The 13130-nt window shown below is 47.1% G+C and overlaps 1 protein-coding gene across 1 annotated transcript in view; it reads right to left on the bottom strand.

Annotated features, from left to right (window-relative positions):
* Positions 1-3739: 3739 nt before the first annotated feature.
* MASP1 (MBL associated serine protease 1) overlaps positions 3740-13130 on the bottom strand; it is a 76258-nt gene continuing 66867 nt past the window's right edge. Inside the window, exons 11-15 of the mRNA XM_023551595.2 lie at positions 10260-10373; positions 9148-9333; positions 7034-7101; positions 4832-4931; positions 3740-4303 (exon numbers count right to left, since the gene is read on the bottom strand). Coding sequence (XP_023407363.2) covers positions 4113-4303; positions 4832-4931; positions 7034-7101; positions 9148-9333; positions 10260-10373 — 659 coding nt within the window. The 3' untranslated portion in view covers positions 3740-4112. The remainder of the gene's footprint in view (positions 4304-4831; positions 4932-7033; positions 7102-9147; positions 9334-10259; positions 10374-13130) is intronic.

The raw sequence follows: 13130 nt of genomic DNA, 5'->3' as shown, positions 1-13130 counted from the left end.
TTCAGGACTACAGGTTCATTTACCTGATGTTTTGTAGCCACATTGAATCTCCCTGACTTTAACCTGTTCTTCAGTTTACTTTCTGCACTGATGCCTCATTTGAAAAGTAAAGCTGATAACATCTTTCCTTAATTCCAAAACTTCAGATGTCTCTCCATTCCTCAAATCAGGCTTGGCATCCACCCCTTTCCATGACCCTGCAGATCTTCTTGAATGGTGTTTTCTTTCACCTTGTCTTGCTCTCCAGGGACACCAGGCCACTCAGCTTCCCCCAGACATCTAGTGCTCTTTCATGGCTACGCCCTCGCATACGTTATTCCCATATTCCTGTAACTATTTTCCCTTCTGCAGTTGACCACTGAGAAGTCAAATAGCACCGTTTTTTTTCAAGGAAGACACTAATAATGCAGATATGTCTTAGCAATGATGTTGCTGTTGAGAGCCGTAGAAAGTTCTGGATCATGGGCCAGAACACGAGGATGCCTATGCTGTCTCTGCCTCTTAGCAGCTGAGGCAAGGCTCCCAACATTCTGCAGGGCTCACATATCAGCAGGATAGCCTAGAACTTTGGTTCTCAAACTGTATGTGTATGGTAATCACCTGGGGAACACTGAAACCTCCCTCATTCTCAGGCCTTACTCCAGACTGATTATATTTGAATCACTGGAGGGTAGGACCCAGGTGATCCCTGTGCACAGCCAAGTTTGAGAACCACTGGCCTAGGAGTTAATAGCTTGGGCTCCATAGTCCATCAGGACTGGTTTCAAATCTTGGTTCCCCCATCTGCTAGCTGAGCAATCTGGGCCACATTTTTTTTTTTTTAATAAACTTTCAGTTTTAGAACAGTTTTAGGTTTACAGAAAAATTGTGACTATATTACAGAAAGTTCTCATATACGCCGCACCCAATTTCTTCTATCATTAACATATTAGTATGGTACATTTGTCACCATTAATAAACTGTGATACATTATTGTTAGTGCAATATTAATACGTTATTATTAACTAAAAAACCAAAGCCAAACCCCTTGCCATTGAGCCAATTCCAGTCCAAAATGACCCTATAGGACAGATAGAACTGCCCCATAGGGTTTCCAAGGAGTGGCTGGTGGATTCGAACTGCTCACCTTTTGGTTAGCAGCCGAGCTTTTAACCACGTGCCACCAGGGTTCCACAGGAATAATAGGACTGGATATTTAATCAGAACTGACCTGAAAAACCTAAGACACGCTTTTGTATCTCTAATACAATCTTCCCATTACATTCTCTCTTTCTGTCTTCATGGTATGATGGTTCTAATTGAATACAGCAAAATTTTGATAAATGAAAACACAACTCACCAGAATCATCAGAGCATGAAAAACATACAAGCCAAGCGAGGAGCTTTGACTCAATGCAGATGTTTATTGAGACAAATGCGTAGTTCCCCAGAACAACAGCTTCTGCTGCTAGTGAAATCCAGGTGTGATCATTATCACTAACAACAACATTTGTTGTAACGGACTCAGAGTTTCAGCTACACAACCTACATTCTAGGGAGATGGAATTTGGTTGGATAGAAGCCTTTCTAAGAGGCAGCTTATTTTAAAGCTAGGATGGCCTGCTTCTGGAGGTAATGAGTTTTCCATCATTAAAAAGGTTCAGGAATGAGGTCATAATTAGACAAGGTGGTCCTAATAGACACTCCTACCCTCTGCTTCTGTGATTCTGCAAGATATTTGAGTCTCTTGGACCTTAGCACCAGTGCAGAGGCTGGAATACATAATAAATGCTTGTAGATCAAGGGCAAGCACAGGTTCTATGGCCCATCTAGACATTTCCTCAGAGTAAGGCTGAAGTAGCAACTGAGGAATAAACAGAATAACCTGGGTCCAGCCTGAAGCCAGTGTTTGCACACAAATTCTGAGGCTGTTTCGAGTCTTGTTCAGTTGTCTGACTTTAGGGAGGGAGGCTCTTTTAGGTAGTGCCGATGCTGTATCTGTCCCCAGAACCAGAGCGCTGGTCTACTGGACATGTCATTCTTCCAGGAGGATCTAGTGTCATCCGAGGAAAGCTTGGGTAGACATTTACTCTTTTCTCCCTTCATCTGGAAGATCCTTTCTTAGTCTCCCCCTTGAAATGCCCATCTTCCTTAACTCCTCCTTTAAGGCTCAGCTCCAACACTGTCTCCTCCAGGAACTCTTCCTGGAACCCCCCACTCCCCATCACACCTCCGTACCAGAATGGTTTCTCTTCCGCCTCCACGCTTCTCCATCACAGGGCGCCTGGCAGGGTTCATTCTGTTGCATGGTAGTCACTTGCGCCTGTGTCATTTCTTATATTAGGAACTCCTAGAAATCACAAATTATGTCCTTTTTATCTTGGTGGCAGCCAGTACAGCCTGGCACATAGGGATGCTTGGGCTATGCTGTGGAATAGGAAGGTATGGTGTCTTAGACTACTTTGGGGGCAATTCTAAAACTTTGCATCATGATTCTTCTTGGGTGTCTAAAATAGTGCTCTGCCTTCTTGACAAGTGTCTGATGGAGTTGGGTACCATTGCCATCTTCCCTTCACAGAATCAACAACAAAGCACAGAGCATGGAACCAAGGATCAGTTAGCACAGAGGCAGGATATGAATCGTAGTCCCTGAGTGTTCAGCCTATGGCTCAGTGTCTGTAAGTTCTCGTTGACCATTATCTTCTTCTTTCAGCAAAACACCCAAAATGACCCCAGCCCCTGCAGTGCAGACCAAGGGCTGAAATCCCTCATGAAGACCAATTTTGAAAGAGCTGAACATAGGGGCATGGGCTTCTGATCTCTCGGAGGGCTTACATCTCGCGGTTATGGAGGGGATGAGGTCTTTGGAAGTTTCTTGAGAGAAGAGGGGGCTCTTGGGTGGGAGGGGCATTCTTCTTGGGAAACTCTTATGACTTTGCAGGGCTAGGGAGTTCAGGGTGAGGAATGAGGGTATGGGGAGGGAAGCAGGGGAATAGCTCTTTGGTGCCGTCTGTGGACTTAGCAAAGGGGATGGTGCAGGGGCCTGAGGTCTCTGTCTATCTTATCCAGTTCAGGTTCCCAGGAAGGGAAGGAGGCCAGGGCCCAGAGCAGATGCTGTACTCAGCAGTAGGGAGAGACCCCTTGGGTAGCACTTTGCTTGGGCCTTGACCTTAGAAACCTGGGTGTGGTGGATGAGGGTGGGTGTTGCAGCATTTGCAGCATTTTGTCTACATCAAAACTCTTCTGAACTTATGTAATTCACTTTCTGATTGCTTTGGCTTTAACTCAACCTCGGCAGGACAAGAAAGGCTTCATTGGATCTGATACTGTCAGAGCTGGAAAGATGCTCTGAGACAAAAAGGAAGGACCTTGTCTAGGTTCATGCAGGGAGCTGGGGGGAAGAGCTACAACCAGGCATCTGATTTCCCATTGCATCATTCCATCTCCCTTCCTGCCCCTGCTTCTCTCAGGAACATTCACAATTTGGTATCTAGCTCGGGTTCATAACTACATTGCTATAGGTTACACCATAGAACCTTATCTCTTTTAACTTTTTATGGGGGTTGCTGGGGTTTGGAAAGGTGGATGATAGCAAAGAAGCATAGAGCATTTTGGGGCAGATGGAGATGGTCAAGGCTGAGGGAAAGGGTGTATCACAAATCAGCCCTGAGACCCAGTGAGGGGTTTGTCAGAGAACTTTGTCTGCCTGGTGGACCCATTGGTCTCCTGCTAAGTCACATTTGTTGAGCACTTAGTTTATACCATGCACTGTGTTAAGCACTATAATTGATTTCATCCTCATCACAGTTTATGAGGTAGGTAAGGTATGCCATTTCCATTTTATGCATGAGGTAACTGAGGTTCAAAGAGGTGAAGTCACCGGCCCAGTGTTGCAAAGCCAGTGAGTGATGGAGCCTGGATTCAGTCTTGCGCTCTGACCACTCAGGTCCTCTGCCTTTTTAAAGAGAGTGAAGAGGGGACAGAGGTGTGTCCTTTATGGTCAAGTAATGAATGGGCTGAAGGGGGGGTGGCTGCGAAGGGTGAGGGGCAGAGGAAGGAAGGGTCTCTTGCATCAGTTATTCTCTGCTGCTGACTGACCACGGACAGGTGGTGCGGGGGCTGAGGAGCTGAGTTCAATTCCTCACCCCAGTGACCATCTGGATCCAGTTCTTGTTATGGTGAATGTAGGAGTACACTCCATAGCGATCTTTCTTCCCACAGTCATCGCCCCAGGACACCGTGCCCACCAGGTACCACTGGCCTCTCTCCTTATCCAGAGTCACCATGGGGCCTCCAGAGTCACCCGCACAGGCATCCTTCCCCCCTAGATGAATAAGAGATGCAGAATAATTAAAGTGTGCCCACTCCCCCAGCACTAAAGTCTAAGGAGACCTCTTTCTCCCCAAGTCTGATTTGTAGTTCAGCGAGTTGAGCACTAGAGGGCGCAGCAGACCGTCTAACCCAAACCTGGGCTTAGAGCTGTTCTAGGTCAGACCTTCTCAGAGCTGAAATTGAAATTTTAGTGCCCTTTAGGCCTCTCTCTTTTCAGAGGGGAAAAGTGGGACTTGCGGAAGGGAATGATAGAAGTGATGTGCGTTGAACTACAGAACTTCTAAGAGTACAGTCAAGAGCTTTACGCCCTCCGCTGAGTCCTCCTTCACGCTCTCTGGCCCCGCTTCTCCAATGGAAGCCCCGCCCCACCCAAGTCCTTCCTCTTCCTCCTCCCTCCTCGCCTCTCCCGACAGTTTACCAGACTCCGGGACCTCCTCCCCTCCCACTGCCTGGCTCCGCACCAGTTCCTGGGCTGGGGTGCCCCTGTCTTCTCTCACCCCTCTGCAGCCTCTTGACTTACCCTCCTTTTCCCCAGCACAGATCATGTCCGCGGTCACGTTCTTCCTCAGTTGAGCATAGGCGTCCTGGCAAGTGCGGTGATCAACAATAGGGATTTCGATCTGGAACACAAGGCCATTGTTGGCCCCTACCCCAGGCTGAGGACCCCTGCTGTTCTGACACCCCTGGAGTTGCCCCCCCCCCCACCTTCCTGAATGAAGCAGCAAGGGTCTTCCTTAGACTTAGCTCAGAAACTACCCTATGATGCTGGTGAAGGAGCGCTGAATGGAGAATCAGGCTGTCGAAGTTCTGGTACAGTCTTGGCCATGGACTTGCTATGTGACCTTGGGCAAGTTACTTGCCTGCTCTGGGCTTCAGTTCTCTCGTCTGTCAAATGGAGGTAACTAGTACTTGCCTAGCACATGCACTATTTCAAATATGGCAATGTAGGCCAAAGCCATGGTTAGTCTTCTTTTCCACCACTCCCTACCATTACTGGCTGTGAACTTTGGATGTGGGACTTAATCACTCTGTCTTTTAGATCTCTGTGACTTTTTCCTTGTCTGGAATATGGAAGTCACAATATTTGACATGACAGTCATGCGGAGTTGCTGTACAAAGAAGAGACGAATGAGTGCTTTGTAAGTGACAAACTGTGTAAACATTAGGTAACTTAAGGGTCATCACTGCTTGCTTTGCAGCAAGCGTTTACTTGCGCTGCCCGCTCTCCTTGAAGTGTGAGCTTTTAGACACTGGGTCAGTATCTCGTCCATTTCTGCTTTGCATAGCTTGGAACACAGTACTCAGGGAATATTTCTGGGGGTTGAGGTGGTGCATTGATACCGAAATATAAGGTGTGGTGATTATTTTTGTTCTTGATTCAGTTTGGGGGTAAATGTTGGAATAACGTTAGGAAGGAAGAGGAAATGTGTACCTCTCATTCAGTCAAACCAAGAACAAACGTGTCCCCAAAAACTCCTGTTGGCCCTTGCTGGGAGGGGACCAGTGGCCATCCAAAACCCTCTTGGGCCATGGCCTTCCCCAGATAAGTCAGAAGAGGAAGTCAGGATAAGACACATCCTCAGCAACTTGTCTATCGCCTCATTAACCTCTATTCATTGATCAGTTACCACGTAAGTGTTACTTCCTCTGGGAAGCCCACCTGGAATCCCAAGATCCAAAGCATCTTGAAGTTCTCCTTTATCACATTTATGACATTGATAATTACTTTCGGTCTCTCTCAGTTGACTCTAAGCCCAAGGAGGCCAGGAACCAAATCTGTCCTTTTACCCCCTAGCGCCTCTAGTAGCTAGTACAATGTCTGGCAGATGTGAGGCACCAAATAAACACCTAGGAGTTAGTGAATGAAGGAATGGATGGTTGTTGCAAATCCAAAATTTTAAAGAATGTTAAAATACCATGTAGAAGAGTTCAAAAATCAACTGTGTCAGTCACAGAACCTGATATTAGAGTCGGGAAGCTTAGAAAACATCTGGAGTTGCCTCCCTGACTTTGCAGCTTGAGATACTATGGCCTTATCCGTTATTACCCATTGTCATCAAGTCAATTCTGACTCATAGCGACCCTACAGGGCAGAGTAGAACTGCCCCATGCCGTTTCCAAGGAGCGCTGGTGGATTCGAACCACTGACCTTTTGATTAGCAGCCATAGCACTTAACCACTACGCTACCAGGGCCTAAAAAAAAAAAAGAGGCTAAATGACTTGAGGTCACCCAGCAAGTTGGTACGAGCCAGGACATGGTTCGAGGGATCCTGATTCCTAGTTCAGCGTTCTTTTCTGAAATGATACAGAATGTGGAATTGTAAATGTCATAGTCAAGTTCATTACTGAAAGACTGCCTCTCACAAAAGCCTCGCCCATTCTTGGCTAATCTGATATGTGAGTCCTCATGGTGTACAGACGGATCATGTCCGTTTAGGATGTCCAAACCTGCTGTTTTCTGGCAGAATTTCCATAGATGAGACTTTCATAAACCTCCAGTAACATTGAACACTGTTTACAGACACGAGTCCCATGACACGTAGAGTAAACAGATCAATGTTGCTGATGTTCAAAGTCGTGGTGAGCTTTGGAGGTGAGGCAGGGCCCCTGGTGTTGCTGTCCCCCACCCAAGCCTCCAAATTCCTGAGGGGCAGTATGGAGCAGGAAGATCCAGTACTGGGCAGGAGGCCCACTATTCATAGGCTGTAAATTAAACTTCACCTCCATCAGGGTGTCTGGGAATCTTTGCAAGAACTGCTTTCCCCAGCCACTGACGATGACCATGGCCCCTGGAGGAGAGAAGACGTGATGAAAGCAGGGAGGCTGCCTGTGGGGCTTTCAGGGGGTTACATCTTGGAGCTCCGTCATATTCTGCCTATGTAGGAAGGGATGGATTTTCCCCTCAAATAAAGGCAGCATGGTGGGGGAGGAAGACGGCTGCGTTGGAGGTTACCTGCAAAAGATCTTGGGGTACTTGATTCCAGGAGAAATTATCTGGATTATATATTAGGTGTCTATTCTCTCCCACCCCTAACTAGCATGGAACGTAGGCTCCATGAGAGCAGTAATCTCGTCTATCTTGTTCATGGCTGTATCACCCTGTCTACAATAGTGCTGGCACATAGTGGATGCTCACTCGATGAAGGCTAATAAAGAAACAGTTCAGCCTAGTCAACGATAAGCCATGCTGCCTTTAGCAAGCCCTCTCTCCTCCTCTTCTGAGCTTCAGTTTCCCTACCCATAAAATGAAGAGGCTGGACTTGGTATCCTTTAAGTCTCTCCTCTCAGCTCTGCTTTCTAGAAGTCTATGAAGTAAGAAAATCTGAGGGGTGATGTGGCAATGGATTGAGTGCTTGTAGAACATTTTTCTTTTTCTCATTGGAAAAAGAGCCTGGGTACTGAAAACAGCACTGGGGTTAAAGTTGAAAACCTATATGCTAGCCCTAGATCTTGGGTTTAGCCCTAGATCTGCATCTTACAATCTGTACCTTGGGTAAGTCCTTTTATGTTGCTGAGCCTCAATTTTCTTATCTTTAAAATGGGGCTATAATACCAACCACTTCACAAGGCTTTTATGTGTGGTAAATAAGTTAATGAATGTGAAGCAGCAGGCCTGTAGTAGGCATGTGACGTCCATTGAATCAGAGCCAGCTATACCTGTGCCTTCCTGTTGGCTTAGTCCCCCTAAATACTTCTCTGATTCCATCCTGGTCATTTTTTACATCATCTTTGAACTACAGGAAGTGGATTGTGATATGCCATCACTGAATTTAGAACACAGTGAAATGGAAGCAGATTGGCATGGGTTGGACATTTACTTCATGTTGGATATGTTTAAATATTATCTCATTTACACATCATAACCCCCCATGGGAGTTACTACAGTTTAGAGGTAAGGGGATTGAGGCTCAGTGAGGTTAAGTAACTTTCTCAAGGTCATCCAGTTAGGAAATGGCAGCACTGGGATTTGAACCTGTGCTGGTTGTTATCCCTCAGCTCCAAACCTGCTCTTGTATACTCTGTTTTGTGATGCTGGAGATGGGACTTTGAAATGGCAGTTCTGCCTTGCCAGCTGGTTTCCTGAAAACATGGGCACTTTCAGGGAGACTGGAAGGCTGGCTGCCACTGTTGCCATCACCCCAGGAGTGATTCTTCACCCCAGCTCCTAGTTATTTTCTGTGGTTTCATCTATACGGGACCTCTTCTGCAGACATCTAAGTTCCAGCTCTACAGGCCCCCTTTTACAAGCTTCTAGGTTCTATAACTACAACCTCTTCCCTTTGTTCTCCCAGCCCTAACCTAAAAGAAACCTATTGCCATCAAGCTGATTCCGACTCATAGGAACTGCCCCATAGGATTTCCAAGGGGTGGCTGGTGGATTCAAACTGCAGACCTTTTTGTTAGCAGCCAATCTCTTAACTACCACGCCACCAGGTTCCCCTCTGGCCCTAGCGGTGGGTGATTTCTTCTTGCAGCTATTACCAAAGCAGTCTCCTTTTACTTATTAAGTCCTTCAATACCCAATATTGAATTCTTTCTGTTAAAATAACTAATATGCTTTCTGTTTTCCTATCTGGGCCCTAGTTTAAATAGTACTTAGGTTTGCCTGTTTGCTACCTGCGTATCATCACTTTGTGGCTTTGGAACCAGCTCTGACTTAGCTGTTTTAGGGGAGGCAGCTAGGGAATTATGCAGGCACGGTCTACTGGCTCAGTTATTCAGCTACAAGCTGTGTTGACACCAGAGCCTCACCAACTCTGGGGAAGAACTGAATGAGCAGGAAAACTCCCTGCTGAGGCACCAGCTGCCCTGCAGAGGTGGGGTGGGGGTAGTACCTTCCTCAGGGGGGCCCTCTGGTAGACAGATGGGCATCACAAAGTCATTCAGCATCGGGCTCTTCAACAGCTCCACCAGACCTACGTCATTCTCAAATGTGGTGGGGCTATACAGGGGGTGGAGAATGATGCGTTTCACCATGAGATGCTGTTCGTTTTCATCTGACTGGAGCCTCCAATGCTTGCCTGGGCAAGAAGAAGACATGTGAGGCATGGGGGCAATGGGAGAAAATGTCACACCTTGTTCCCTGTCAGCCCCCTGTCCCATTGAACCCATGTGCCCAATTTTACTTCTTTCACTGCCCTTCACCCACTTTTTCCCATAATCACCCCACTCTACCTGCCATTCCCTATGTATTCTCATGGGTTCCCACCTCTGTCTTTCCTCGTGAGCTGATGCCTCTACCTTGTAATGCTCGTTTCTGTGCCTGTTGCCAAATGTCAAACCTTCTAGTCACACTTCAATGCCTGGTTCATATCCTGCCTCCTCCATGAAGCCTCTCAGATTCTTGAGCTAGATCCTTCAGTTAGAAGTCTTTCCCTTATGAACGCCCATGGCACTTTATCTGTTTTTCTCTTACAGATCTTACTACTTCTTGGCTTATATCAGAGGTCTCTGTTCTTTTACTCCTTTATTGGACTGTAAGCTCATTGAGCAGAAACCAGATGATCTTATTTATACTCCTGTCCTTAGACTCTGGAATAGTGCCAGTAGATAAATGTGTACTGAACTGAATTGAATCAGCTGATGCTCTTGCTTTTATGAAGAAGAAGTAAAGCCTTGATTTCGTGTGTATGATCCACTTGAAACAATGTTTTCACAGAAACCTGAATAAAAGGGTCTTTGGAAATTATCTTGACTGGGCTGTTCATTTTATCATCGTGAAAACCGAGGTCTAGACTTGAGTGACTTGTTTATGGTCACATTATCTGAAATCTTAGACTTAGAATTGAACTCAGGTCCCTGGGCTCCTTTTTATCCTGGCTTCCTGCTGTGATGTGTGAGTGAGAGTATGAGTGAGGGAGTGGATATGCCTTGGAAAATGACAGTAGTGGTAACCCGTTCCCTGGGACCTTGACTGTCTTCAGGAATCAGCTTTCACTTCACTCACCCAAAATGATTTTGAAGTCAGAGGGTCTGATCAAGTCTGAGTCATGTAGGATTTGGTTCTCTGGGTCAAGTAGCTGGTGGAGGCAGTGAGCAGCGGTCACAATCCAGTTGGTGCCTATAGAACAGAACACACACGCACACACACACGCACACGCACACATTTCCATCCTGCACTGCCCCGTCCTGCTTCACCTTGTCTCCAGGTATGGCCTTCAGAGTATTCCAGAGCATCCTCAAGACTCTGCAGATGCCCACATTCCTCTCCACTGCATTTCATGGCCTCAAATCCAACACTTACATGATACTATTCTGAAGATGAGGAGTGGAAATATGATTTCATCTCCTTGTTCCAAACCAGGCCAAGAATAAGCCTGTTAAAGAGGATTCAGGGCTCCCTTAAACTCCTGGGTTTGGTGAGCTCCACACAGCCCCGGAGTTTCCATGAAAAATCTTTGTGCTCACTGGCTGCCTCTCAGACCTTGCTACTCAAAGTGTGGTCCATGGACCAGCAGCATCAGCATCACATGGGAGCTTGTGAGAAATGTAGGCTCTCAGGCCCCATATCGCAAACCTTCTGAACAAGAGCCTGGGTTTTAACAAGCTCCCCAAGTGATTCCTATACACATTGAGGTTTGAGAATCACTGCTCTAGCATGGTGCTTCTCAGCTCTGGCTGTACATTAGAATCACCTGGGGAAATTAAAAAAAATCAGTGTCTTAAACCACTTAAGTCATGGGGGTGGGACTCAGGTACAAATAGATTTTAAAAGTTTCCCAGGTGATTCTGCTGCTGCTGGGGCTGAGAACCACCACTCTGATCCACCTCTCATTTTATAGACGTGGACCCTCAGGCCTGCAGGAAAGCAAGGATGTCCAGGGCCACCCAGCAGGTTAGTGGCAGGGCCAGGGCCAGATCCTGGGTCTCCTGATGGCCAGTCTACTGCATTTCTTGTATTTTAGCTGTCTTCTTCCCCTAGATGGACAAGTCCATCTGTCAGTCTTGGCCGTGGCTTAATATAGGCTCAGACGTCAGCTCATCATTCGGGAGATGGCAAGCTGGTAGGTAGCTGAGCCCAGAGGGTGAGCCAAGCAGAAAGAAAGGCACTAGGGCTTTGGGATGGGGCATCAGGTCAAAGTTCAGAGTCCAGGGCAGAGGTACCCTCCTGGAGCAGGAATTCCAGGCTCCCATTGGCCCTCTAAGGAGCAGCTATGTCTTTTGGCTGCATGGTTCTGGGTAAGCCTCCACCTAAGCCATCTCCACTCCTCAGGCATTTCTGATCCCTGTCCCTAGCCAGGTTTTTCCAAGTGGGTGAGGGAGGGACCCAGGTTAGGAGAGCCTCCTCAGGGCAAGGCTCTGGGCTGTTTAGATGAACCCAGATTTGTGCCATGGGGAGTCCAGAGTCTCAGGTTCTCCTCCCAGCTCTGTAAATACTGGGTCTCTGAGCCCGTCTCCCTCTACCCAGGCCTCAGAGTGGTCATTGTAAGTGGTGCTTTCCCTCCTTTTGCTGTTCCTCAGCTCCCCTCCTGGATCCTCTGCCCTCCCCTACCCCTTCCCTGCCTCTACAAGACTGAACAAAAGAAGGAGGAGAGAGATTATAAATTAGGAGAGCTGTGGGGAGGGTGAAGTGTGTGGGAAATTTCAGCCTGGCGGAGGGTAGAAGGGTAGGTTTTAAACACCTTTTGAAACATAATAGGGAATAAACATGCAATAAATACAAATCAGTGTTGAACACTGTGGAACTTTCCAGGTCAAGTCTTAAGAAAACTAATTTAATTCTTAACACTGTGGGCACATAATCTGTCTCTTACTTGCCTTCTAACAAAACCCACAACATCTGATGAAGTGGACTTCCTTTTCTTTTCCCATCTCTTCCTCGCAGCCTCCTCCCTCCCTTTCTGTCTTTCCTCTTTCACCTCTCTCGGGTCTCTCCTGCCCTACCAGTCTCTCTTCCTCTGATTCCTTTTATTTTTTTCTTATTCTCTCTTCAATTCCTCCTCTTTCATTTTCTAGGGGTCTTTCATTTCTCTATTCTCTCTCTGTCTTGGTCTTTCTAATTCTGCCTCTGTCCCTCTCCCACTCTTTATCTTCCTTTCCTTCTCTTTCTTGGTCCTCTCTCCTGCCCTGCTCTCCACTGGATTACACTCAGCCCCATCTCCCCACACCTCCCTCCTTTAACACCTTCATTCACTCTCCTTGTCTCTTTGAGAGGCTCCCTCTGTAGAGTGAAGAGGTTTATCTTTGTGTTTGTGGGAATATAAGCATCAATTCCTTGCAGAAGAGGGCTTACATCTGGTTGCTGCTTCACGTATTTTCTGTGCGGCCTGGCTGCAGCCCTAGCCCAGGGCTGGACCTCCCAGGGGTATCCCTGACATGGAGCTGTTCACACCTGACCGCTCCCTGGCAGAGGGTGTATTGAGTGTGAGGCATGCGGGCAGCCCAGAACTGCCCAGATGGAGGTGGACTGACCCAAGCCTTCTTCCTCTGTGTAGGCATCTGATCAGAAACTGGTCTGGGACTCTGGATTGCTATTCCTTATTCTTAGGATGGCAGAGCTGCAATGGGACCTGATATCATCTGGACCAACTGCTCATTTCAGAGATGGATATCGAGGCTCCAAAAGGCATAAGATCACAAAGCTGGCAGGTGGCAGGAAGAGCCATTAGCCATTCCTTTTGCTCGCGCTTCCCACTTCCACCCACATTCAATCCGTCACAAAGTTCTGAGTCCTATTTCCAAATGTTTTTGAGTCTGCCTCCTTATTTTCCCCCTCCCCCCACCCATGCTTGTTCTAAGGCTGATAACTTCTTTCCTCACTGTTGCAATAGCCGCCTCACTGAACTCCTGGCCTCTGATTCACACTTTTTTTGATCCA

The sequence above is a fragment of the Loxodonta africana genome, chromosome 1 (genome assembly GCF_030014295.1).
Source record: "Loxodonta africana isolate mLoxAfr1 chromosome 1, mLoxAfr1.hap2, whole genome shotgun sequence".
In the NCBI taxonomy this organism is placed as follows: Eukaryota; Metazoa; Chordata; class Mammalia; order Proboscidea; family Elephantidae; genus Loxodonta; species Loxodonta africana.
Note: the sequence above shows the minus strand (reverse complement) of the source record. Positions and strands in the feature narration are given on the sequence as shown.